This window comes from Hippocampus zosterae, chromosome 20 (genome assembly GCF_025434085.1).
Source record: "Hippocampus zosterae strain Florida chromosome 20, ASM2543408v3, whole genome shotgun sequence".
In the NCBI taxonomy this organism is placed as follows: domain Eukaryota; kingdom Metazoa; phylum Chordata; class Actinopteri; order Syngnathiformes; family Syngnathidae; genus Hippocampus; species Hippocampus zosterae.
This window is the reverse complement of record NC_067470.1, coordinates 4,484,915-4,511,574: the sequence shown is the minus strand read 5'-3', so window position 1 is coordinate 4,511,574 and position 26,660 is coordinate 4,484,915. Positions and strand designations below refer to the sequence as shown.

At 45.6% G+C, this 26,660-nt stretch overlaps 1 protein-coding gene across 1 annotated transcript; it reads right to left on the bottom strand.

Annotated features, from left to right (window-relative positions):
• Positions 1-1,918: 1,918 nt before the first annotated feature.
• Positions 1,919-26,660, bottom strand: prkdc (protein kinase, DNA-activated, catalytic subunit). Its single transcript, XM_052054846.1, has 86 exons — positions 26,373-26,660; positions 25,643-25,719; positions 25,453-25,557; positions 25,249-25,323; positions 24,973-25,081; positions 24,779-24,891; positions 24,597-24,696; positions 24,449-24,504; positions 24,252-24,282; positions 24,023-24,180; positions 23,790-23,936; positions 23,521-23,685; positions 23,157-23,325; positions 22,773-22,819; positions 22,567-22,677; positions 22,234-22,383; positions 22,037-22,146; positions 21,753-21,912; positions 21,486-21,572; positions 21,237-21,356; positions 21,000-21,159; positions 20,783-20,892; positions 20,503-20,590; positions 20,223-20,386; positions 19,994-20,146; positions 19,499-19,606; positions 19,167-19,393; positions 18,974-19,068; positions 18,565-18,667; positions 18,270-18,403; positions 17,944-18,174; positions 17,559-17,785; positions 17,261-17,469; positions 16,851-16,974; positions 16,566-16,709; positions 16,279-16,455; positions 15,989-16,177; positions 15,762-15,866; positions 15,508-15,675; positions 15,150-15,277; positions 14,847-15,054; positions 14,482-14,660; positions 14,220-14,388; positions 14,065-14,130; positions 13,923-13,986; positions 13,655-13,803; positions 13,424-13,561; positions 13,211-13,330; positions 12,954-13,097; positions 12,677-12,828; positions 12,236-12,367; positions 12,050-12,161; positions 11,797-11,921; positions 11,556-11,705; positions 11,179-11,352; positions 10,958-11,056; positions 10,628-10,838; positions 10,381-10,555; positions 10,084-10,284; positions 9,439-9,551; positions 9,223-9,354; positions 8,952-9,131; positions 8,566-8,774; positions 8,341-8,479; positions 8,058-8,246; positions 7,698-7,922; positions 7,501-7,609; positions 7,188-7,290; positions 6,943-7,096; positions 6,699-6,873; positions 6,347-6,540; positions 6,074-6,260; positions 5,838-5,998; positions 5,544-5,755; positions 5,243-5,330; positions 5,015-5,158; positions 4,631-4,838; positions 4,420-4,487; positions 4,022-4,242; positions 3,829-3,921; positions 3,625-3,711; positions 3,454-3,525; positions 3,157-3,358; positions 2,852-3,040; positions 2,467-2,606; positions 1,919-2,359 (listed from the first exon to the last, which is right to left on the bottom strand). Exons 1-86 carry the CDS (start codon positions 26,536-26,538, stop codon positions 2,155-2,157), a joined length of 12,267 nt encoding a protein of 4,088 aa, XP_051910806.1. The 5' UTR covers positions 26,539-26,660; the 3' UTR covers positions 1,919-2,154.

Sequence of the window (26,660 nt, the reverse complement as noted above, 5' to 3'; positions counted from 1 at the left end):
GTTGATGGGCTGCACACATACTGATTTTGACCATCTTATTTATTATTTTATTTTATTTTTTTATGTGAGATATTCCACGCACTACAAGAAAAAAGGTTTTTTTCTGCTTTTAGAGCAGAGTGGACACAAACTGACACAATATTCAAAGAGAAGAGCCTTTCATCGTGTGGTCACAGGAGAATCCTTCAGATTCACCCGAGAAAAAGGCCTTTGGAGACTTTGATCCGATTTCTCTTCGGGCTTAATCAGAATGTGCATACCCCGCCCTTCTGTTGCCACTTTCAGATAATTCACTCCTCACCTCCTTTGCCACCTTCCTCATTTGCTCGAATGAGGAGAAAAAAAAACACGGAATGTCCATCATGTAGTGTTGGCCACGAGAACCCCATTGCGTTCTTTTATTTTTATTTTTTGGTCTTGTCACCTTGCAGTCTTCCAGTGCAATCGAATTAAGGGCTACTCGCAGATTTGAATACGATCATTTTGTTCTGTTGTCACGGCAGCGACGTTAACCGGAATTTGTACGGCAAGGTTTTTAGTTTTTCTCGACATATTATCTTGAAGTGACGCTCTACGAAGCTATGGATGGCTATCTATGAGCTTTCAGCAGTTTCTCGCCCACTCTGCCCTCTAACTGTGCCTTTTTTACTACCAAATAATGATGAACCTCTTAAGCCAATGTCTCGCTCGAACTAACAATCAAAATATGCATCGCGCACTTTTACTGCCGTTACAGTTCAAGTAAGAACGTCAAACAAAGCTTCAATATCCCAAGATGGAATGCACTTCAAGCTTCTTCTTTTTTTTTTTTTTTTTTTTAATAAACTAAAATGGTACATCGTCATCATCAGTAGATTAAGTGTCCTGTGATGGAAAAAAAGAAATTTCATTTTGGCAAATTATTATTTTTTTTTTTGTGCCAACGTCTTGGGATGAGAAAGTTGACCGTTAGTATTGTATGAGTGTATTTTATATGAGTTTGTATTACGTCTACCCTACTAAAGTTACAAGAAAAAAAAAAGTCAGGATGAGTATGCCCCCCCCCAACCCCCTCCAGAAAAAGGCAGCATTATGAAAACCTTTTCAAGCAAAAACCTTGTATGTAACTCTTGTTCCTTGGCAATAATTTTTCATGTTGGACATCGCTTTGACCTTGCGCGCAAAACAACGAAATACGTTGAGGTTCCAAACGCCCCCTTGAGCGCGGTCGTTGTACTCCCATGATTTGTTACCTCATCTTCTCTGATGAAATAAAAATCCGTATCTGTACCACCCGTTCTTTTTGATCGAGTCTGATGTATTTCTGCGGTTCCTTTCCTACTCGAGGAGCGTAAACACAGGATCAACGTTTGCTTTCCCTTCGGTGTTGCATGCTTATTTTGACTTGTCTAATATGCACACGTACTAACGGAAAATGATTTTTTATTTTTTTGTCATTTTAAAATTGCTTTCGTTTGCAAACTTGCCGTGGTTTATGGGTTCCGCAGCCACATATTTGTATATAAGATGAAATCCGAGCAGCCTCATTTCCATGACGGTTAATAAATGTCCATAGTAAGCAAGGTGCGTTTTGCTGTTTCCTGAGACAGTCATTCCTTTTTGGAATTTGGGGAATTTTTCCTGAAGCCTTCAGTTGTCTTTCAACATACCGTACTTTGTTTCGCCATTGCTGATTGTATTACCCAGTAACAGTACTGTACTCTTACCGGTGTTCTCTTGAGATGATGTCGGCACATTAGGTACACTAGCACAATAATAATAATACCGGTAATTCCAGATAAGTGTTTTTTTTTTTTTTGCGTCCATGTAAATCGTGAGCGGGCGGTGCAAGTGCTCAACATCGTGTTCCTGTTCAAACAATGGATGGAGAAAGTATACACACACACAAAAAACTGACAACCTAATGTCACCGTCATGGTCAATTTTTCCAAACAGTAGTTCATCTGTATTGATCATCAACAATTCCAGCAAACAATTTCCTTCAAATGAAGTGCAAGGCAGTGAATTGTTTCATTTCATGATGTCGATCCTTAAAGTGTAGTTTAAAATTTTGGGGGCAAGCAGAGTCATGCTTGCTGGCACATTTATTTTCGTGAGCAATTGGAGAAAGCGCACCCGCTAAACCGGTTTGCGATTAAATGCGTCCGTTCGTCATCAGAACCACGGCTCCCAGCCCGCCCACGTTCTCCCCAGCACGTTTGCGTCCGTGGCTTGGTCGAGTAGGCATTCCACCTGCTTCTCCACGGAGAGACCCGCCGACGGTTCCCTCGCGCGGACGTTGTGCTCCGGCGTCCCCAAGGCCACCGACTGCATCCCCTGGAAGGCTGGAAGCCCCTCGAAGCCCAGCTTGAGCTCTTCACTGTAAACGAGGAAAAACATCAGAATCCCAAGAGAGCCGACATAAACGGGAGTCCCTTCAACAATACACTGCAACTAATTAACAAGTTGCTCATGTGGTGCTCATACCTGGTGATGGTGGCGGGATTTGTACCCTCCAGTTTTTGTCTGGCAAAGTTCACCTTTTGCAAAGGGTACCAGTTGATTTCTTTGGTATCCACGCTCTCTGTCCACGTACCTCCCTTCTTCAGTTGCTTGATTTCAAAGTTCTGTTGAAGGGAAAACGTGTGGATTGCGGTGATCACAAAAAAAAAAAAACATTGACAAGACCAACGACACTTTATAGCGGTGGTGTCCAAACTTTGGCCACGGGGCCATTTGCGGCCCGCCAAACGTGTTTCAAAAAGTTGAAGAATTTTTAAAGCGGCCCTTTCATCCTTCTATTTTGCTGTATGCGGCCCTCCGAGGAAAAAGTTTGGACAACCCCGCTTTATAGGAACGCGTGCGGGCGGACCTTCCAGTCCAACGACGGCTCCTTGACGAACACATCCATGGTGTTAAGCAGCAGGTCCGGCTCGTTCCTGTATGCTCGGAGGGAGTGCGCCATCACACTCTGGATCAAACCGGACTCCTTCAAGGGTTGCATCAGGTTCACAAACTGTCTCGTCAACCGGAAAGGCATGAGCTCGGGCACAGGGAGGAACTGGCAGGAAGAGCCGCCACGCTCGAGTTAGCAACACTCAGACGGTGAAATGAGCAATTCCTTGTCAACAAAGCTCACTCGTGGCCGTCGCGCAGTTTCAACACACGTCATTCTACCTGTGTGGCCGAGCCAAACGCGTGGCCGAAGTCGATGCCAATCATGCCTCCCGTTTCCGTATTGATCATGAAGTTGCAGAGATGCCGGTCGCCGATGCCCAGCACCCAATGGCTGACGCACAGTAAAGCGTGAGAGCTGATGAAGTGGGAACGCAGTGAGAGAAAGGCCTCGGGACTGTTGCACATCTTTAGGAAAGCTCTCCTAAAAATGAAGGAAGAAGAAAGAAAACAGATGTTTGATGATTTTTCTTTTTTTTTCTCTCTCTCTTCAGTGATCAACTCGCAGAGCAAACATACTTGAGGAGATCAGCGGGCACTTGCTGCAACACTTTGGAGAAGTTATTGACGGTCTCAGGGCGTTTTGCTTTCCTGCCAAAGAATCAACGATGCGTCAAAATGTGAGACGGATGCTAAAACTGCATTTTTTTTTTTGTGGTTTCGAAACGAGCGTAGGGTCACTTCACTTACATGTAAGCTAGAGCGTAGGGTTTTACGGGAGACTTTTCCGCTTTTGGAGAAAAGGTGGACAGCCACTTATTGTAGATGTCAGCACATCTGGAAAACAGCAGTTACAGATCACAAACAAATAAATAAATAAATACAAAAATCTAATCTTGGTTCCAGTTCCCCAAAAGGTCGTCATGGAAACAGAAGCGTATCGCTGACGTGTACCTGGCTGCCCTGAGGGACTCCTCCTCGGTCATAGCGGCTGCAAGAAACTCCTTTAAGGTGCACGTGTTCTCCATCCATTCAATGAGTCCGATTCTGTAAAGATCAGAGACGGGGGGGGGAGTCATTATCGTTGTGCACGATTTTAATGTAATCCATATCATTTAAAAAAAAAGACGCCGTGAGCTCACTGTACCTCGTGTTGATGGGGATGACTTGGTAGGTGCGGAGCTGCAGGCCTCTGCGAGCGCATGCGGCGTCGCGACTCAACAAAATATTCATGACGGCAAAGAGCTGCTCGATGCGCTGGTCCTGTCGGAGGTCTTCGCCACCTTTGACCAGGAAAGGGTGGTCGCGCTCGTCGTCGCCGCGGATGATCAGACGCTTGGGACGGCGAATGGACGACATCACCTTGACCTGCAGGGACACAACAGAGACGCAGCCGAGCCGTGAGTCGGAACGCCGCCGAAGTTGTCGAAATTTGTGCTGCGGTCGTACCAAAACTGTTGAGCTACATGGGGAGACTTACTGAGTTTCCGATATTTCCCCAAAGTCTTCAAATTTAAGCAACAGTTGACGAGTCGTAATACTTACCCTCTCATCAAAGCCGGTTATCTTGGCATGATACTCGGGCAAAGGTTTGGATCTGCCATCGTACTGACCTAGAATCCAGAATAATGTCCTCGCATGGAGGACAACAACGAAACGAAACTCGTCGGTGTCGGTCAACAGCAAGAATTGCACCGGATTCCAAGACCGTCGTACAATCGGAGCTCAACGGTCTTGGCGGATAAAATTGACTGACCGGGGATCTCCAGCTGGTTTCTGAACGGGTCGGCCTGAAAGGCACTCAGCCAGGGCGAGTACTCCTTCAGGTTCCCGGGTTCCTTCTGATAGCCCCGCATAGATGACGCAAACTGATCCACGCCACGCACAAAGTTTAGGTCTTTCCTCTTCGCAAATAGCTTGCAGCCTTTTATTCCCAGCAAATTCTCCACGTCTTTGGCAAATTTCTGTGGATGAAATAGAGCCATGGTTTTCCACCGGTTCTATTTCTGCTCTTTGCTGCCACCAAATGTACAAATGATGAACTACAAATTCCCATGGATGCCAATGAGTGAGATCTTTCAAATTGCTTGCAAGGCTATAGAAGTTACAATAAAAAAAAACACAAAAAAATTGTACAAACTTGGATAAATTTCTTGCGAAACATCCCGTGACCCTCTTTCTTGCTGTCCCCGAGCGAAGAGTGCATCTCGTTGTACATGTTCTCCATTTTCTCCTGGTCAAAGTCACTTTTTTCCAGTTCGTTTTTCACATTTTCCCACCAATCCTGAAGGTGCCACAAAACAACAACAAAAATAAGTCAAACGCGCGGCAGCTCAACCCGCGTCGCGGCCGACGTGGCAACCGTTACCCTAAAAATCATCTCGGGATTTGTGAGCTGTTGCAGGGCATCCACAAATGTCTTCACGGCTTCTCCCTTGTCCAGCATGTTCTTTAGCCTGTGGATCGGAGCGCAACGCACACCCGTTAAAATTGCAGACAACTTAAGATACACCCCTTTGGAATTTGCATTTTACATTCCCCAAAAACGTCCGCGTGGGTGAGAATCTGAGCGTGTGTCCCCCCCCTGCCCCCCCCCCACAGATTCGGTTTCACCTGCGTCACCTTCATGAGGAAGTGTTAAATGACAAAGGGATGGCTATTTCTATGACCTGTTGACAAATTCCCGCTGTCGGTGGCCAGTGGCCGAGTCTTCAAAGTGATAACTTTCACCGCTGATCATCAACGCGTAAACCAGAGCTTGGGGGTAGCTTTCCGCTATCCGCTCAATGCAGCGCTGCACGGCCACGGCTTGAGGCTTGTCCAAAAGGGCCACCATCTGACCGATCCAACCAATCAGCATCCAGCAAGGGACCGATTCCATCTATGTACGCAAAAAAACGATGCCGCTCAGGAACAACAACAACAACAACAAAAAAGTCCAGAACTTCACCAAAGACACAAACCTCATTTGTCATGAGGTCTAACGTCTCGGATGGATACAACTCGATGAGCTGGAGGAGTCGAGGGAACTTGAGACGAGCCTCCTCCGAGTTCATTTTCAGGGCTTTCAGCATGCATTTCACAACATGGATTGGAAGGGTCAACAGGTCCGGGAATTGATTGTCTGCAATCAATAAACGATCAACATTTTTTTTTTTCGGCTAGAATGGGAGTCGGGGCGCTAAATTTGCAGACTGACTTGTGTCACCCTGATCCTCCTGACGCAGCAGTTTGTCGCAGAAATCAGCCAAAGACATATATGTGTCCACAATGCTGCCGGTTTCCACACATTCTTCCTCTTGATGCGTTTGCAGCTCCTCGTCAGCCTTTTCGGTGGCATCGCACATTAGCGTCAACGCTCGCAATTGCAGCCCCACTTCCACTTTCTGCAGGGAAATATCGTTCAGTAAAAAAACCCGGACATACAGAAATCAACAAATCCTGCGATTGTCATCGGCGGAGGTGCTGTGACCTTCAGATCTCGCGGCGGCCAAGCGCTCTGTGAAAGTCGGACGATTCTTTCTGCTTTGTCAGCTTCAATCGTTTCCAAGACTGAAGGACTTTTGCGTACAGCCAAAGCCATGATGTGGAAAGATGTTCCTTGAAGGATTTTTTGGTCTCGGTACACTTCAGGTTGGGCATTTCGGCAGTCAATCTCAATCTCCTCTGCAGGAAAACATTTTTAAAAAATTTAATTTGGCCCTTTTAACAAGCAGTTAGTTACCGTCGTTGAGTTTTTTTGCGACATGCCCTGTCGCTTCATGCTCCTTGCGAGTGTTTTCATTTTGTATTTGTGAGTTTGACCTTTTGGCCCCCCGACTCACCCAAAAGTGGGACCGCTTTGAGCATGATATTGAGTTGCTCCAAAGGACCCTGAGCTTGGCACCGCTTCTGGCTGTAGCGGCTAAAACTGTGGACCCAGCGCCGCAACCATTTCCTGTTTGTTTTAGCATCCTTTTGAAGTTCCTTCATCAACTTGGTGGCCACCGAAAAGTTATTCTGAAAGCAACGATTTTCTTTTTTATTTTATTTTTATTTTATAGGCCGCATTCGTTTCAGTCGGGTCACCTGCTTCCTTGCGCTATCAGCCATGTGCAGCTTCATGTTGAACTTGCAGTTGTTAACTAGGTCCTCTGCGCTCTCGTCCGCGCCATCCACCTCCATGCTATCATCGTCAGCATGGCTTTGAAGTTTTTCCCTGATTTTGTCCAGGAAGAAACATCTGGGCAGAAGACAATCCCCCAAAAAATAAAAAATTAAGTTTTCTGAACTGATCTGAGGAGATGATAACCCTCCTTTTCTTCATTCCTCACCGGGATGTAATTATATCGTCCCAGATGTTCACCGGATCCATTTTAGCGTCGGGATATCGCTCGGTCCATGAACCGATGAGCCGCTTGAGGGACGTCACAGACACTAATTTACGCATACAATGAGTGTCAGTAAGCTCGGGGGAAACGGATCAGGATTTTGCTGTCAGAATCCACCAGGGAGAATAATAAAATGGCTCGATCCTGTTGTCCCCAGGACCTTAGCCCCTGAGCATAACAGTCTCCATCCAGTCTCATCATTTATTTCTGTGAGCCATGCGGTTTTTTTTCCCCTTCCTTTAAGTCAACTCCTCACCTTCTCCTTTGATGAACTGCAGGAAGTCCTGGATTTCCGTCAAGGCCTGCACTGACTGCAGGATGGTAAGGCGACTTTGAGTCAGCAGCGTATCCACACTTGAGTAACTCTACAACGCATAGAGGGGAGTAAAAACCCGATTTAAAAAAATAAAATAAATAAATGTGGCCCAATCTGCTTTCATCTTGAAACCGTACCTCCATGAACATCTGCATGGCGGAGTTGCTGTAGTATTTAGCTCGGTCGTAGTCCTCCTGCAGGACGTAGAGCAAGCTGAGCTCTCGGCTGTAACGGCTCTCCAGCAGCTTTTTGCGCTCCTCCACCTTCATTGCTTGGTCCATAAAGCTGAGAAGACTTTGGTCGCCCTCACCCAACTGCAGCAGCTTGAGCATGCTTCGAATCATGTGCGGCAGGTACATTTCCTAGAAGGAAACCAACGACTTAAAAGCATATAAATGGCGTCGGTACGCTCGGCCATGACGGATGGCGAATCGGCCTCACTCGCGCTGGAATGAGAAGGACTCGGGCGAGAAAGTGAAATGTCATATTTGACTTACCTGGTAGAGGGGCTCGAGCCACATGTTGTCGAGGTTAGCGGGGCTATTTTCATCGATGTAAAACGTGGAACAGTACTGAAGAGATTTCCAATCAGTCAAATGGCCATAGGCCTCCATTGCGGCTATTTCCCAAAAGTCCTTCTCAGATCCTGTGGGCTCGCCATCAGTCCAGTCTTTCGTGTTCAGAGCCTGGCAGTGATGGAAACACACACACAAAAAATATATAAATACGTCAGTTCATCTGCCATTGATGCGTCGGCCAAAAAAAGAAGGGCTCCCATACCTCATTGTAAAGCTTAGCAGCTTCAGCAAAGTCGGTGCTGGCTTCGGCTCGAAGGGCAGCGCTGGTGATGGGCTTGGTTCCGACTTTACCGGCAAAGATTCCGCGGACAACATCATAATCCTCCAAGTCTCGATAAAGCCTATTGGACGATGGGTGGGGGGGGGGGGGGGGTCATATTAAAAAGTGACTCTAGCTCAAGTCAACTACTAGACTGAACTTGAGTACCTTGCGAGGTGGACCCATTTCTGGGTGTCCGGGGGGATTTCTTTGCGCCCCCGTGACCTTTTGGTGGGAGGCTCATCCTGGACGCCAATGTGCAGCAGACCTTCTTCCAAAAGCAGAACGCCCGATGGCTGCTGGAGACTTGCGAGGCTTGTGGAGCTGATAAGCGCTGGATCGATATGCAGCAGGTCTTTATGTTGGTAGCACATGTCCTTGTGGAGTAAAATCATTTAGCATGAAAATAATTGTTCATAAAATGCACAAACGGGGAAGCGACTGTACAAAAGCAGTCAGAGCTGTCAAATTTGTCACACTGTCATTTAGTTTCGCTAGAGAGAGAAGAAAAAAAAAAATCGGAAAATTTGTTTGTGGGATCGACGGAGACATACTTGCACGCATGCTATGAACGGTGGGAAGCAGAGCGTACTCTTGTCGAGGAATTTATTCATTGTGCATCGAAGGTCCTCTTTAATTTCAAATGCTTGCTGCCTTGGTTTCTGAGTTTCCATTTCGTGGAGGATGCCGCTAAAGAGTGAACTGAACAGCTGCTTGGCCAGGATCGGATCTCTCTAAGGGGCAGGCGAGAAAACCGCCATGGATGACATTTTGGTATTTAGAAGCTTACGCCATGCCGGAAGGAAAGCGGCGGTGGAGTCACACCTGTGCAACGGCTTGAAGGGGGGCGATGAGGTTACTGTACGGGATTTGGATGTCTGGAAAGTCGCCCACTCTGTAGTTGCGATACAGAGTCACTTGAGCTTCTTTTCGCAGCCTCTGATCAGCTTTTTGCTCCTGCAGACGACGGCGAAGCAAACTTGTTTCATTTGACATGGATCAGACATGACGCTCTATACATTTTGAGGGTGTGTCTATTACCTTGAGTCGTTTTTGTCTCTGAACCTCTTTTTGTGCAAAAATGAGGCTTTCCTCCTGGTCTTTGAGAAATCTGCGTCTCAACTGAAGGATTTTTTGACGTTTTTCATTTTCTTCTGTTGAAAAGAGACACAATAGATCCCTTTTTTTCCAATGCCGTCCCGGGACATACACAATTAGCATTTTCATTCATTCATTCATTCATTCATTCATTCATTCATTCATTCATTCATCTTCCGAGCCGCTTGATCCTCACTAGGGTCGCGGGGGGTGCTGAAGCCTATCCCAGCCGTCTTCGGGCAGTAGGCGGGGGACACCCTGAATCGGTTGCCAGCCAATCGCAGGGCACACAGAGACGAACAACCATTCGCACTCACACCTAGGGACAATTTAGAGTGTTCAATCAGCCTGCCACGCATGTTTTTGGAACGTGGGAGGAAACCGGAGCACCCGGAGAAAACCCACGCAGGCCCGGGGAGAACATGCAAACTCCACACAGGGAGGCCGGAGCTGGAATTGAATCCGGTACCTCTGCACTGTGAAGCCGACGTGCTAACCACTGGACTACCGGGCCGCCCAGTTAGCATTTTAACAGAATTTATTGATTCAATTATTGATCCTTCAGAGCTCATGACAAAGCTGACTGACCTTTCGCGTGACTGTCCACCTCGTCCGTCGATGCAGCGAGGCGCCCTTGTCCGAAGCTTTCCCCTACCGGCCGTCTCGCCATACTTTGCCTCGCCGCTTTCTTTTCAAACACCATCAAGGAGGACAGAGACTCGGATGCCGAATACTCGGCAACCGTGTCGACGCTGCTGCCAGTCAGCCAGTTATATGTTGTGTGTCGACCTGTGAAAGGAAAAAAAGACCCGTCAGAGTTGCCGTTGAGGTATCTCCATATTGAAAAAAAAAATATATGCAAATGATGCGATTAATTAGCGGTACCGGCTATTTGGGTTTGGGTAAACTGAAGTGAGGTCTGAGTTGCTCGAAGCTTTCCCTTCATGGCTCCTGATTGGGAAAGTGTCAGGCTCTCAGGGCCTTGAGAGCTTTGCGTTTCAACAAACATTGGAGTCATCACTGTATTCCTGAAGCGCCAGTTGGAATCAATCAAATAATCCTATTGGGTGTAAGAGGAACAGTTGCGAGATCGGTCCATATACGGTCAAATGTGTTTCCAAAAAATAAGGACCTGGAAGGTGCACTCTGAGAGCGGGTACTCGAATATGTTTCGTTTGAAGTCAGGACTCTGACTGGTCATTTCCAACAGGAGATTGGTTGCCAGGCTTAAGAAACATCTCTCGATTTGACAGGTGTACAAAGAATGAAGCACGGTCAACATTCGCTCCAGCGTTGTGCTCGGGAGACGCTTTTCCTGACTCCAGAAATTACGAACGTACAGCCTAAAATCAAGAATCGTACACAAGGGGGATTATTATTGCCAAAACAAAAACAACAATTCAACGGATTTACGTTTTAGGTACTGTAATAGGACGTATCACCCGAGTGTCTAATCACTTACTGAAGGCCTTGGTTCTCTTCGGACAAGCCTTGAAGTAGTGTCTCTTTCGCTGTATTCAAAACGTCCAGCGAGGTGCTGTCCGTCATGCTCTCGTCATCACTAGAGGAGAACGACGACAGCGCGGCGGTCGAGTGGCCAGAGCAACAACGAGGCGAATTTAGGATTGCAGTCAATCAATATCTGTTCTGTTCATCATTTGCGATCGATACGGTCAAGCACACCTGTAGTTGTCCTGGATCCACATGAGGATGTCGTACATTCTCTCTCGGCACACCGGCGACGGGTGGGAGACAAACGACGTCACGGCTCCGAGGATCTCCTGAAGTTGAGGTGGAGTCAGGCGGGGAAGAATTTTGCGGATGATTTCGAGACACACTCTCTGCGTTGCTTCGTCCCTGAATGCATGAACGGCACAGAGAGGAAAACATTTACAAAAGAAAAAAAAATATTCCGGCCACATCAGAACGGGAAACTGAATGCACACGACTGTACTTGGGGGAGGGGGGGGGGGACACTTAAAATGCACCAAAACCTTGTTCTATCTGAACTCAAATACATCAACAAAAGGAGCTGGGGAAACAAAGTGGTTGACGCTTACCGATGGCCCATCATCTGAATGAATCCTGTGGTCTTGAGCTGCAAAAAAATGTCCGGGATGACTTCAGCTCGACTCAGCACACACTCCAGACAGTTCATTTTTAAGATGCCGTGCATCTTGGGCAGCTGGTAGAACACGGCACTCACAAACCTGCAAGAGCCAAACGAGGAATAGTGTGCAGCCATGCACTTTGCAAACCTTTTTTTTGTGTGTGTGGGGGGGTGGGGGGCGCAATGCTCACCTATCCATAAAAGGAGGAAAGTGCTTTGACACTTTGTTCACACAAATAATGAATTTGTCATTCATCTCTCTTTTCTTCAGACTCGTGACCTGACTGGCAGCAAGATGGAGAAGCTCCAGGTGATGCTGAGGGGAGGGGGGGGGGGGATCATTTGGAAAGGTTACGCCTCACTCTCATTTGATATTTATTTCACTTCTTCAATGTATTCCCACAATAACAGTCATTAACAACCGCCGCTAGGAACATCTCATACGTTTTCTTCGTCAGTCGTGTTCTTCAAGATCAGTCCGATAATCTCGGCGGCGGCTGAGTAGACGTCCTTATACCGGACAAAGGTCATGTTGTTGGTGAGGGACTTGATGTACCTGTCATGACAGGCGGTACGGTAGAAGAGCAAACTCCCGTGCCTTTTTTTTTTTTTCATTCCATGCAGGTTTACCTATCGTACGGAATTCCACAGGAGGCATCGTAAGCAGGGAGGTTGTTGGCCAGGACGATTCCGAGCAACTGAAGTCCGACAGAGTTGTCTTTACTCTCTGGGTCCGTGCCGCAGAAGCGCTCATATATCAGACTAAAATCAAACATGAAGTGAAAATACCAGTTGTTATTATTTTTTTTTTATTAAAAGAAAATATACATTACCATTAACTCATTCAGTACCAGCCAATTCTAGACCAAGTCTAAAAAGACGTTTAAAAACGTCTTTGGGAGTGAATGAGTTAAAGGCATTTATTACATATCGTATACATATTTTTCTTAAAACCTTCAAGCAAGAACAATATCAATCCAACATGTGGGTTCTTTTTTTTTTCCAGGCGGGGCTGGAACAGGAATAAAAATCTACAAATGTGCATTTTTAAACGTTTGGAGGACTACCTACCTGTGAGGCACATAAAGACAGTCTTTCCAGCACTCCACCAGAGTACGGATGATCTCCAGATTATGGCGAAACACCGACCTTCTTGAGTGAAAGCTATGCTTCATAAGAAACTCCAGCAGCCGATTGGCGAGCACTTCATCCCTGACGTTCCCCTAAGGTAAGAAAAATACTCTTACGATTGTCAATGTTTTGCCGGGCAAGTGGATACCGACAGTAAAAATTGACCAGTGCAAATTTTCGGGTTATTTCAACAAGAGCAAGAGTACAAATATACAACCTTGGGTCTCGCTACGCTTGTCCAAGATAACACCGTCACCACAATATCCACAACCATAAAATGGATACCCTCTCCTCCATTGCTTCCAGATACAACAAGCTGCAGGAGTGGCCCCAGCCAGTGTTTAGCATACGGTCGGAAGACCTGCAGAAAAACATGACAAAGGAAAAAAAAAAAAAAAAAACCACCCAATATTTTTACATCAACAGATATGGTGTGTGGACAGTTGACTTCTAGTCAAATCAATTGATGTTCACCTCCTCTGTGTTGATGATTAGCTTTGAAATGAAGAGTCTGATATTGAGCGCTGTGGCTGGATTCATTAATTTCCCATGTAGAAATTTCATCCATGGAGGAAGGTCACTGGGCACGTTTCCCTATTTCATCAACAAAGGGAGAGCCTTGACCAATGACAGTAACAGTGACTCCTTTTTTTATTTTTCACAATGAAAACATTTGGCTTTATTGACCTGCTCAATTTTGGGAGTGATGTTGTTCCTTTGCATGTGACCAATGAGAGCCGTCATGCTCGCCATACATTCATGCTGGTTGAGCTCATCCATTTCCAGATCCACTGTTGCCGTCGGCGAATAAGGAGCTTCTTCTATCTGCTCGACGAATAAATACGATCACATCATGTTTAATGGACAAAAAACAAACAAACAAACATGGCAAGCTTGAGTTCAATGAACACGGCTCACGGTCTTTGCTTTGGGGCGTCGCTCCCTTTCGGGCTTATGGGAGCTGTAGGAAAAGCTTTGCACGCCGGTGGAGAAATCAAACTGGCTCATTTCCTCGCTCAGACTGCTGTCGGCCATGTAGGACTGGGAGGACAGATACACTGGTACCTCTTTAGACACCAAAGAAATGTATTCGGAATTAGCCACAAGGACAAGGCTCAACTAATATCGCTACCACAAAATACAGATGTCATAATAAACAGCAGTAAAACGGGATTCGATGAAATACCTCCATTCTCTTCGCCCACTTCTTTTCGAATCAGAGTATATTTCTTCTTTCTCTCGAGCGGAACCTCCAAGGATAAGGATACAAAAGGATGAAATGTTGCCTTTTTCTAAACTTCAAAAAAAAAAAAAACACCCTAACATACCTCAATGACAACTGGGAAACTGTAGGTCCTTTCCACGTCAATGATATTTTCCAAAATTAACTGGTTCTGGACAAGCGGGGGCGGGAAAAAAAAAACAACTCAATTTATTTGTGACACATGAGTAACGGTGACAGTTTGGATGGATTTAGCCACACCTTTTCGGGCTTGTCACTGAAGAGGAAGCCATAATAGAATTTGGGCTCACTGAAGCTACAGCTGACGGCAGCGATGGCGCAGTTGTACGCGGCGCAGCGGTACTGCCTCCGAAGCTCGAGGAGCTGCGTCTCCCCGGCCATGTTCTCGGTGAACGTTTCAAAACACGACCTGCGATAAACGATGGCAAAGATTTCCGCTTCATCGTGTAGCCGTGGGGAACTGGGTACAAAAAAAACACATTATGGTCCCTCGGCGTCTTACTTGAGCAATTTCTTTGAGAGCTCGTTCCCTTCAGTTTTGTCTGTACCGCAGTAAGCCGAATTGATGCGCGACTCCTTTGAATAAACTTCCTCTTTGGGAAGCCGAGAATACAGGAGCTCCATCAGCTTGAAGCAGCCGTTCTTCTTGGACAACTGCAGCTCGAATGCTGATTCGCTTGCCTGCAAAAAAAAAAAATTACAAGTGTGTTCCTCAGATCTCACGAAAACTAGACGTCAACATGAACTTGAACAATTAACTGTTAATCAGATACAGTGAGGGTTCAAGAGGCAATGCGGTAGGTACTTTATCATTGCAGATAAAAAAAAAATTTAAAAAGGATCGCAAAATGGCCAAATCAAACAAACCTTGGTGAAGCGACTGGAAAGCAAAGCCATTATGTCCGTGACATTTGCCACAAAGAAGTCTCTGAGTGTCTTTGTGCTACAGTGCGAGGCCAGAGGCAACAGAACTCTTTCCACCATGGCCTGAAGCACACTGCTCCTCGGCACATCCCCCTGTTGGATCACTCCATATATCGCGCACAGCAGCTGGAACTGCCGTTCACTGCTTGGTCTGATCACACAGAGGAAATTATATATATATTAAAAAAAAAAAATATTCACAAACAACGACAACAATGTTAGTACAGTTCAATGACCTTTACTGACCGTTGAGCAATTCTTTGAAAGCACGTTTGAAATTGCTCCTCCATAATGTGCTTTCTGTCTCGACACAGAATTCCGGCAAGCAGTTTGAGCAGAAGCGGGCTCTGAGAAAGCTCCAGCGCATCCAGCAACTGTAACGCAAGTGATCTCTGTTTCAAACCCAAAGTTCCCAATGCCAGTCCAACTGTTATTTGACAGACGGTCTCGTTAAAACTTGACTTCCGTGTTAAGCTGCCTCCATGCTGTTTCCCTTAAGGCAAACGCATTACACAAGACACATTCTCTACATTAAAAAAAAAAACTCTTTTTTTCCCTTCTTTCTCAGGCTCAATAAAAAATCAAATCAAATAAAATCACTCGCCTTTCTAATACAGTCCATGTAGTTGTTGCGGTGAAGGGAGCCCTTTGCAAACTCATCCGACTGCATGGGAAAGTGGGAGGCCACTAGGCACTCGAGCGCTTTCTGCAGCTCAGCCAGCGACTCCTCTGGGACAGTTGTAAAAAATGGCAACACCAACAGGGCTTGACTCTAGACAGATGAGGACATGCGGCTTAAAAACACAGACAAACTGGAAATTGACCAACAGAGTGACTTTCACGTGCCATCAATCTGACCTTGAGATTCAGTGGCAGGCTTGTGTCGACCAGGAGCAAGGTAAAAGTCGAAAACACCGGCTTAAACCCCTCGTGGTTGACATCGGAGCACACGGACGAGTCGATCTGAGAGGGGGAAATATGATGAAACAATTCAAAGACGCTCGATCAACCCGCTCATCTCTGATTATTCTAACTAACTTGTGATGATCTATTTCAGCAACGAAGCAAAGTGGCATCAGAAATACCTGTAAGAGTTTGGAGAGGAGCAAAAGCGTGGCGGTTTTGCTCTCCGCGTTTGAAGCGTGGCCTGCCCACCACGACTGCAGGCTCCTCCACCCTCGCAGCACCTCCGCCACCAGCTGTTTTCCTTGAGTCTTCCGAGACGAACGCTCTCGAAAACTGTGGTCCAGCATGCCGTTCAGCAACACACTAACCTGACATTAAAGCAAAGAAGTTCACCGGCTTTGAATGGACATTGGATGGTTTATGAACGAGCGGCGCCAAGAAGGGGAAAGTGGAAACAAAACTTATTTACCATGCTGGGGTTGAGAGAGGAGGCCGTCATGAGACGAGGTACTGTGGTATTCATGTTTCGGAGCAGTTCGGTGTTGATGGCCGTAGGGAAGAGGCTGTAGAAGTACTCGGCATGGGAGAAGCTCAGGAAGCTTTGGCAGCGACTTCCAGTCAGCAGGATGTCCAGTAGCTGCTCACCCTATTTGAAAAGGCAGCAGGTGGGGCCAAAGAGTCATCGCCCGACCAAAACTTACCGGTAAATTTTTCTGTACTTAAAATGGAATTCTGTTGAAATGAAACGTTGCTGACCATTTGAGAGATGGAGAAGGCAAGCTGAAGCAGGCCCTCGGCAAGCTTCTTGGTATTGATGTCCAAGGATGGAAGCGACTTCCTGTCGCCGGGAGTTATTCCGTTATACACCGTCAGCAGAAGCGATTTGGCGGGATCTGCATCCTTCATGACAAACAACAACAGGATTAAAAAAAAAAAACTTTGATTACAAACGACAACATCAAGACAACCCCCCAAACCCCCCAACATTGTCACCATGAGGCCATCAAACTTTGTGTATGAAAGCAAAGTCAGGGTAAGAACCTGGCTCTTCAAAATGGAGTGGAGGAAGCCAGCTTTGTGGATCTGCTTGCACGAAGACAGAACCATTTCTAACTGGCCGTGGTCTCCGGAGTGAAAAAAGTTGACGGCACACAGCGCCTCGACACTGAAGGGCAACAAAAGCAAAATACAAATCGGTCAATGAGACCGAGTATCACTTGTTACAACAGAAATGACCTCTAGCTATAGAAAAAACTGTGTGTGCACATTTTAAGCAGCATGAAAGTATCCTCTTGAAAAGTTCTCCAACAAAGCACAACTCTGTCAGGTCTGACAATTTTTTTTTTTTTAATTTCTCTTTTAAATTTGTTACCGGCAGTGAAGGATTATGATCACTCTTTTTTTTTTAGCCCTGCAACTGACTGCCAAAGACAAAAACATGCTCAGAATACCTTTTATGTGAAATTCTTTTCTTCAAGCTACATTCGACACGGGCGCGGTACGGTGAGGCCAGCAGAGCTTTGAGTAGCGGAACGCATACTTCGGGTAGGTTCTTAATTATATCCACATCTGCCATGTTGAAACCCACAGCGGCGGGCTCGTGCACCACCATGGCGGTCAGCTCAAAAAATACGCAGCTGAAAATATCTTCTTCCAGAAGCTGTTAACAGTGAGGGAAAGTACCTTAGGTTAAAAACAAGCAAGTGAGCATGGAGACAAACAAACAAACAAAAAAAAAATCTGTCTCACCTTGCAAAAGTCCTGGCCCCCCTTGACTAGGACCATGGTAGTAAACTCCAGCAGGCGTACGATGATTGTGCATTTGCTGTAGTTGTACTGCTCCACCTCGATCGGACTGAAGTGAGCGTTCTTCTGGCCGCGATGGAAGCAGCTCTCCGCCGCGCTCAGGTCTCGAGTCGCAAGCTCAGTCAAAAAGAAACGTACCGCTTGAAGAAAGCGTGATTCCTCCTTGGAATCTTGGGGGAAGGAAATACAACTCCTACATTTCAGCACAACGTCTAGCCAACTCCGGATTCAAATCGGACGTTTACAGCTTATGGCGGCAAAATTCAAGCACATCTTGCACCTAAACTGCGAACGCCTGAACTGATTTCTGGTGCCAAGTAGAACTTACTCAGCATGTGACTTGGTCTGATGATATGCAGACCGATGAAGGTGTTGTAGCAGTCGAGGGCAGCCAGCAGAAGATCCATCCACTGCAGAGTGGCTCTTACGCTAAAAGGCCCCGTCAAGTTCCTGAGAGTAGGTTGGGAGAGCAGACCTCCACCTTCAAATTTTGCGACCAGGAAAGCCATTCCGTGATCTTTTAGCACCCCCTCCAGCCATTGCGGTGGAGACTTCTTTCCTAAAATTGACATTGTAAAAAATATAAAATGACAGAGTGGAAAAAGATTTCAAATCTGTGTTTCTTTGTGCCGTTGTCGAGAATAATCATCTCACCTGGGAGGAGAGGTACAAACTCATAGAAGAGCTCCAAGCATTTGTGGCGACATTCGGTCTGCGGTCGTCCACAATGTCCCAGAAGCCATAAAACCACACTGGACAGGCACAGCTTTTCATCAGCCGGAAAGCCCCTGATAGAGGACAAAGTGGGGGGAAAAAAAAAATGTTGTCGTTTAACTCATTCACTCCCAAAGACGTTTTTAACCGTCTTTTCAGACTTGGTCCAGAATTGGCTGGTACTGAAAAGGTTAATATATATCATGAGCCACGTGCTTGCCCGTTGGCTACCAACCTCGGGACGCGCCTCTTAGCATTGTGCTGATTCAGAGCAGGGGCCTTGTACTTGATAATTCGTTTCAGATGATCAATGGCGCTGCTACATTGCTGCAATGTACCTGTGGAAGTCACAAAAGCAAATGGGGTACCTTTCGCAAATTCAAATGAACGGCAGTCCAGGAGGAGACGGTCACAAGTTTTGTGTCTCAAACAAAGTTTGTCATGATAAGTTGATGTCCAGGTTGCTCGTGACAAATTGTTTCTGCATGAAGCAGTAATATTATGCTTGTGTAATCTTTTCTATATTTAATAGCTGAAGTGACTTTGGTGGCCTCCTTGTCTTCTTGAGTTAAAACAGAGCCTATTGGAAGATTGCATTTTTTTATTTTGGGAGACTTAAGTTTGATTAGTTGCAGAAGAGTTACCCATTGATCTCTCATCTGTGTGTGCAAGAGCCAGGCTCTCGACAAAAATAACAAGTACTTCAAAGATGAACTGCTCCACTAAGGAATTTTCCTCCCTGGAAGAGAAAAGTTGGCATTGTTGTTGGAATCCATCAAATCATAATCATCTCTCAATCTTTGTGGCTTTATAAGGAAACCAAAAAAACTCTCGCACCTGAATTGCCTGTAGATACTATTGAAAGCTAGAGCTGCGCCCAGCCTTTTGAACCCATTGGGGTGGAGAGCCAAGCTGTAGATGCGCTTAAACAGTGACTTCATGTTTGTGGGGCTCTTCTCTTGCTGCTTGGGGCTGGTTTGTTTGATTGACCATTTGACAAACTCTTCGATGCAGCGCCCACTAAAGTCTCGGAGGGTGCTGTCTTTGGGGTCAACAACACCATCCTGATGACAAAGGAAATAATTGTCCACAAAAAAAAAAACAAAGACAACCCCCCCACCCCCCCAAACAATCTGACTGCACATCTTATCATACATCCTGGCGCTTACCAGAATAGCTTCAAGAACAGCGACTGTGTCTTGGCTCTCAAATTTCTTGTTGTTAGTAAACCAGTGGATCAGTTGCATCACCAGTGGTTCAAAGAGCTGCCTGGTCACCTGGCAGAAAAAAAATCCATTTCGATACATATTTCATGTGTCATGGCAAATTCACCGAGTGTTTGACACTTGAAAATCGGAACTCAAAAGAGTCGAGCACACACTTTGTCTGAGCCGGTCTTAATTGAGTCCACATTAGCTGACGTGTTTCTGATCCGCTTTGACAATCACATACACGACATTCAGTGTTGTTGTTTTTGTTTTTTACCATCAGCCCCCTTAGATTGTCATGTTTATTTAGTGAATGTATAGCTTGACAATGCTTAAAAAAATAGGTTCTTGTCTGCTGGTTCTGGACCCCAAAACCACGCAGCTGGGGTGGACGACTCCTGAGTTGCGGCTCCTTTGAACACTGGCGCCTTCCTATTATATGATCGTGACGCATACCTGATCAACATCACAGGCCAGGCGCAACAGCACAGGAAAAAGTCTTTTGTGCAGCTTGTACATGGGTGGTAAACGGTTCTCTCCTTCCACCATCTGAGCACTTTTCCCAACCATGTAGAGGACCAAACTGTGGAGCAGCTCACAAGCTGCAACCTGTATAAGGGATCCGTCAAAGGAGAATCTGCTGCTTGTGTCAATTGAGAGCCAAATATGACATTGGGCCACCCACTTTGGTTTGTCTGTCACTTGTGGACAGAGCGAGTTCACTGATCCGAGGCAGGAAAGGGTCAAGGTAGATGACTGGCTTCATGTCGGCGAACGGCACGGCAAAGCTGAGCCTCTTCTCAGTATCCCAGGCGACAAATTTCTTCATCATGTCCTCCGATGAGACCACTAAGTGACAGAACAGTGACAACAAAACCGACCGCTTGGAGCAATAGCAATTAAAAACATTTCAGCGTGCAAAAAGAAAACAGAAGAAAGACTTGCTTAGCTGTCTGAATCCATACCAGTTATGAGGTTTCTGTTGAGCTTCCCGCCCAAGCGACCAAGCAACTTCACCACCCTGAGCCTCACCATGGTCAGAGGGGCATCCTCCTGCATTGACATGTAAAGGACAGATGGATGATGTGCCATAAAGCCACCCTAAACCTTTACATACACCACTCAAAAAGATTTCAGATAAAATTTTCAGATTAACCTAAAATCCACGATACCTATACATGTGAGCTTTATTTGACCTTTGCATTTGATTTTTTCTGACTAGGTGTATGCGGCTATCTACGTTACCACGGCAAGCTGGTTGGATTTCTTCAGAAGTCTTGTCATCACTCGGCTGTATCCGATGTCGGTTCTTGAGGACAAAGAAGACATCACCTCCCACACGCTATCCTCTTTGTCTAGAAGTCAACCAAGAGTCGGTTCATCTGTTTCCATCAGCATCGGGTCATTGCTTTCATGTTTCTAAGCGGTGGCTATTGGAAGGATTTGCTGTTTAAAGGCTTACTGTCATTGCCGCTGGTTTTGAGGTAGCCGTCCAGGAGAGGGAGGATGAGTTTGTAGCAGGGCTGCATGGTCTCCAGAGGGATGTGACCGGACCAGGTCTCTAAAGCATCTAGAGCCGCATTCGCCAAAGGGACGTGACTAAGGCCCAATTTCAGAGCCGCCTGCGTGACGAAAATATCAAGCTTTAAGGTGACGTCATCAATTCCACCTCGGCTAGAAAGAGAAATGCAGGACCCACCTCCAGAGCGAGACAGTACACCTTGATGTCCACCGCGACGATGTTGTGGTGCAGCGAGAGGACAAACGTCAAGCAGGATGCCAGCAGTTCGTCTTTGTACTGCTTCATTCTCACACAGACCTACAGTCAGACACACGTCGCATTTCACTCACAAGTTCCTGGGGAAAAGCTTGGTGATTAAAAAAAAATTAAAATAAAACAACAACTAAGGTTAAATATCCCCATTCATGTGACTGAAAGAGATTCTACCTCTTTTCCAAACTTTGAGAAGAGGGCAAAACAAGCACTTTGCACTTTGTCACTCTGAGTAGAAGCTGAGCTTCTAAGGCCAACTCCCTGCAAAAGACAGTTTATATTCATTCGTGACTTCAACTTCCACGCATGTCACACCAATGGAGCAAAACCGATGACATAAACATATTAAAACTCATCCAGTACCGGACAATTCTGGACCAAGTCTGAAAAGACGTTTAAAAACGTCTTTGGGAGTGAATGACTTAATCACAGATGAATTACCTGGTAATATTTCATTTTCTTGGCAATTTTCATGGTGACCGAGAGCAACTTGTAAAAACCACTGACAAGTGGGTTTCGAATTGACTGCAGGATAAGTTTGTGGCTGAAGGGGTACATCCAAGTCCGAAAATACTCGACATGCTTGTAAAGCAACAGCTCACTACAGAAGCAAAGACAACAGAAAGGTTTCAACTGTTGGCCAGGACAAGTTGGTTAAAAGGCTTTCTTTGGTTTTGGGCGGGGTACAAGTAACTACAGTGCGATTTAACGGTTTCCCAAAAAACCTGCAAAAGTCGACTAAATTGATAAAGGCAGTGAAGTCCTTCATCTTATTGGGCAAGAGATGAGCCGTCGGGTCAGAAGAAGGCACGACATGAGACGCATCTTCTGGAGCCTGACGAGGAAAAGGAGACAGGTTGTCACTGAGGAGAGTTTGGCACATTGGTCGCAATTGCCGTGTCCACAAAGTACAACCACACACCTCCTCGCCTGGTGTGACCTTTTGCAATGACAAATCTAATTTCTCGATAATCAGAAGAAGCGATTTAACCAGCTCATCATAGAGAATGCGACTCAAGGGCACAAGAGCCGCATTCTGACTTTCAAAAGCTCCGTCCAAAAATCCAGAATCCTGTGGAAGCAGACAAATGTGAGGGCGGGAGCATAAAAGGAAAACCATACTGCCCGATTCATCATACACGACTACACACTGTATTTTTATTTGGTTTGTTTCGGAGGGTTTTAAGCTCATAGATTGATGTTTTTTGTTCAAAGGACTTTCAGGCCACAAACACACACACACAGAAAACAGTACCTTCAACCGATCGCAGTCAAGGAGGTCTCTGTACAGGGCAAGATAGTTCTTACTCGATGGAAGTTTCCACTTTCCAACACGAACTTCGGAATCATTTTCAGAAATTTCGGCCTATTAAAAAAAAAAACAACCCCCCCCCCCCCACAAATTTATGAAGAGGTTAATCAAAACCTGAGGATGTTGTAAACAAACAAGATATATCTAACCTCAGTGACCATGGGTTTAGAACAAACACGAATCAATCCTTGGTGCACTAAAAAATACAAAAAGAATCCAATGAAACATAATTCCTCAATTTGACACGTGATTACAGGTTTGTTACTTTTTTAATGGCTTGGAAAAAAATCTATAACAAAAAACAGATCTTTATATCGCTGAAAACACAACTGCTAAAATTGTACTACACTACTTGCTAGTCATTAATCTAACCCCAATCCTTTGTATTTATTTGTGGACTATCCTCGTGACGTCAAATCCTTACACAGCATATGTACACACCTTCATAAAGCCAGGGCCCCCTATTTCACACAATTCTGAAGTCCCCACAAAGCATGATTCATTGTAGACATTTTGAACTCGGGTCCGCTTACCCACAGAACTAATGAAACTCCACAGTACAGGTCCTTTGGAGGCCATGGCCACCAGCACTTTAATGATGGCTCTGCAACAAGCGATCTGCATTTTTTCACTGTACTGAGGGAAGCTGTCAATCTGTACCACCAGCAGACGTTCCAGTTGCGGAGTGTACACCTCCGGAACCTGAGGTCAGAGCGGGTGGGAAGTGGTGAAATATAAAAGCTTGTGAATAGTGTGATAGTGTGCTGGGAATAGTCCATTTCAGTTTGACATTTCCTGTAATGTCGCAACGCTAAATCCAAGTATTGATATTCTAAAAGACCTCCAGGGGTCCAGAAGCAAGGCGAAAAAAGTACGATGAGTTCCTGAGTTTGTGACCTTGTCGAGGTGAATCAGGACACTCGCGACAGAGTCCAGGAAGCTGGGCAGTTGGTAGAAGCTTTCGTCCTCCCCATCAGACTCAGTCAGGTACATCTGCTTACAGCGTTGAATCAACTCGGTGTACATCAGTTCCACATCTTGCGGGCAGACCTTCTTGCACGGCTTGAAGAGAGACAAAATCAAATTGTACACCCAACAAAATTCCGATTTGAACTTGGGAATGTCACACTGCCTACACTCGCTCTTGCCCGAGACAACAAACTTACAGCTGCAAACAACCCATATCCTCGTATGGCGATGGAGAGTTCTTTGTGGGTGGACTCCATGGTCTTAATGACGTTGCAGAACTTTTGCATGAAGAACTTCAACTTGCCCTTGTGTTCCTCAACGTTTTCTGCCACGAGTAGCGAAACCTGGAAATACGGCGAGCCAAAATCCACGCCGCTTGATCACGAAATTCTCCGCGATGGAAAATTTTGTGAACCAAGACGAGAGTCACCTGCTTCAGGAAGGCTTCAAGTGCATAGTAACTGGTCTTCTTCATTTCATGGTTGAAGTGACCACAGAGCTTGGACATGGCATCAAACACCTCCCTGTAGTGGGCTATGAGGCCGCTGCTGAACTGGGGCGCGTGCCGGGTGAACAATCTAAGTCCAGCTGTTTAAGAAATCCAGCTTTAGTGGTGACTAAATCAGAGCGTTTCAAATGCATAAAAAGTGGAAACTCACCGAAAGTGACGGCATACCGACTCATTTCCATCTAGAAGAAAAAAAAATAAGGACCGAGAGTTAAAAACTGTAGACGCACAATCCACAAAGTTTCCGCACTTAAACGCAACACATCTGAGCTGAGTAAGTTTCACGTGCATCTAAATGTACACATCCTGACACCACTGTGTGTTAAGGGAGCTCCCAAAAACATTTACCTGTGGACTAATTGCTTTTAGAGCGTATTGAAAAATTTCGTTGGAGGTTTCCGGGTCTGCAGGTCAAAGACAAACACTCCTCATTAATCTGACAGGCGACTAAATATATGCACGATTTTCCTGGTGCGAATCCTACGGCCCGGCTGACCTTCCTCCGTTGCGTTCGTGAAGTTAACCATGAGCGAAGTGATTCCTCTCAAGCATCCAGCAACTACAATGAGTTTGGGCTCCCTTGTTGTTGAAGTCATCTGCAAAAACGACAATAAAACCGCAGCTGTAAAAAATAAATACAAGTGGCAGAAAAGTCAGTTGAGTTTGAGGCCGTCACACCTGTTCTTTAAGCTCCCCTCGATAGGCTTTGAAGAGTTTGTCCGAGTAGTTGGCCATCTCACTGGGGTGAACCTCGGCAACAACTCCCAGCAATTCATAGATGATGCCGAGGACTATTGAACAACAAGAAATACAACAGATTTAAAAAAATCCATCATTATTATACCATTCCCTATTATAAATTAAGTCCTTACCCGAATCTGGAAGTTTGTTCTTTTGATAAAGTTCACTGTAAAATTTGGTGAATATTTCACCAATTCTCAATTCCGCTGCCACAGTGGAAGCTTTTGTTGTGAGAAGAACCTAATTGAGTCAAAAGTTGTCCATGATAAGATCACTGGCAACCGCAGAATTCAAATATTTAGAAATGAAAATATTTTAGGAATTTGCTAAGATGTGATGCTTTTCAGGCAGTACAAAAGCTTTATGTCGGGGGTGGGGGGGGGGGGGGAATCACAAAAGAAACCAACCTTAACAAGCAGCTCCAGCACTGCACTCCTACATTTGGCAGTTTTTTCCTTTGCATACACCACCATACATGTATCCTGCAGGAAGGGGAATAAATAACTTTTTTCTTGAGCTTTTGTTTTGCCTTGCTCTAAAGGGCGACCGACTTTGGAATCAGCGTATTCAATACTGTAAGAATATAATCTGTTGGTCCAAAGGAAACTTACTCTTATGTCAATTGCGTATGTCTTCTCCCACCCTTTGACCTTTGGAGAAAGCTTGTCCAAAAACGTCGCCAAAAAACACAACGTCTTAACCCTGGCTTCCCGGAGCTGGAAGGGGTGGGGGGCATTTCATTACATCACTTCTCAACATGAGACTTTTTTTTATTTTCAAAGATGTACTCTCGGTTCCCACCTCATCTCGTGGTAAAGATTTCTTGAGGAAGATGAGCAGCCCATAGTCTTTCGAAAACAGCAATGATGTCTGTAAGGCTTTGAGACACAATAAAATGACTGAGACACACATTCTGCCCAGCAGGACCAGCATGTTGCTAAGAGTTGGTAATAACTGGAGACCAGCCGGTGTCACTAGCTGCCAGCAGGTCAATAATAGCCTGTTGGTCTTGCTGGGTGGCATTGGCTCAATTAGTAAAGCGCGTTGCACGGTGAGTGCGGGGTCGCGTGTTTGAATCTTCTTTGCTTTGCTGCTGCTTTATTTTTTTCTCCTGCACGATAATACAACAAAACAAAATTATAAATGTATTATTAAAACCATGCTAGTCTATATTGCTCTGTTTGTTAGGTTTTTTTGCTGAATCTCGTGCATTCACTTCTTAACTAGTGTAGTGCTGCTTAACTGTTACAATGTAATTGTCGAACTAGTATACCATAGTTGTACTACCCGTCGATGCTATTACAGCTAAAAAAAGGGCTCCTCTTGGGAGTCCAAACCTTCGATTCAACTTTCGCGAATTACAATAGTGAACTGCATGACTGAGAATCTACAAAGATCATGACTGTAGTAGAAGGGATTTCTGCAAGCCTAACACTAGACAACTATTATAAACAGCATATTACCACTGCATCCATTAAAAGCAGTCGCATTCAAAACAAGGCTGCATTTTGATGAGAGTGCATGGTGTTACCCAGTTCATTGTCGCTGGGTGTTAGCATGCACGTCTGCCCCAAGTCTCCCACTAGGTCTTGACAATTCAGAGACGCACGACCGGGATCGTCGTCTGCGAGTGATTCGTGAAGTTTCAAAAGGAGCCCGTGAATCCCTCCAGCGGCGCTGCTTTGCGGAAGAGACATCGCTGACCTAAGGTAACATTTGCAAACATTACAACTGTCGCTTCGCTACGTTATAATCGGTGTGCAACCAGTCAGTGATCTGAAGGTACTGCACACAATGCATTAAATCTCGTGCCCGGAAG

Coding starts and splice junctions, on each gene's coding strand:
- prkdc (XM_052054846.1), bottom strand. CDS start 26,538: ATGTCTCTTCCGCAAAGCAGCGCCGCTGGAGGGATTCACGGGCTCCTT. Junction 8,775..8,951: donor CGTTCATAGCATGCGTGCAA/GTATGTCTCCGT, acceptor TTACTCCACAAG/GACATGTGCTACCAACATAA. Junction 8,480..8,565: donor AAATGGGTCCACCTCGCAAG/GTACTCAAGTTC, acceptor ATCGTCCAATAG/GCTTTATCGAGACTTGGAGG.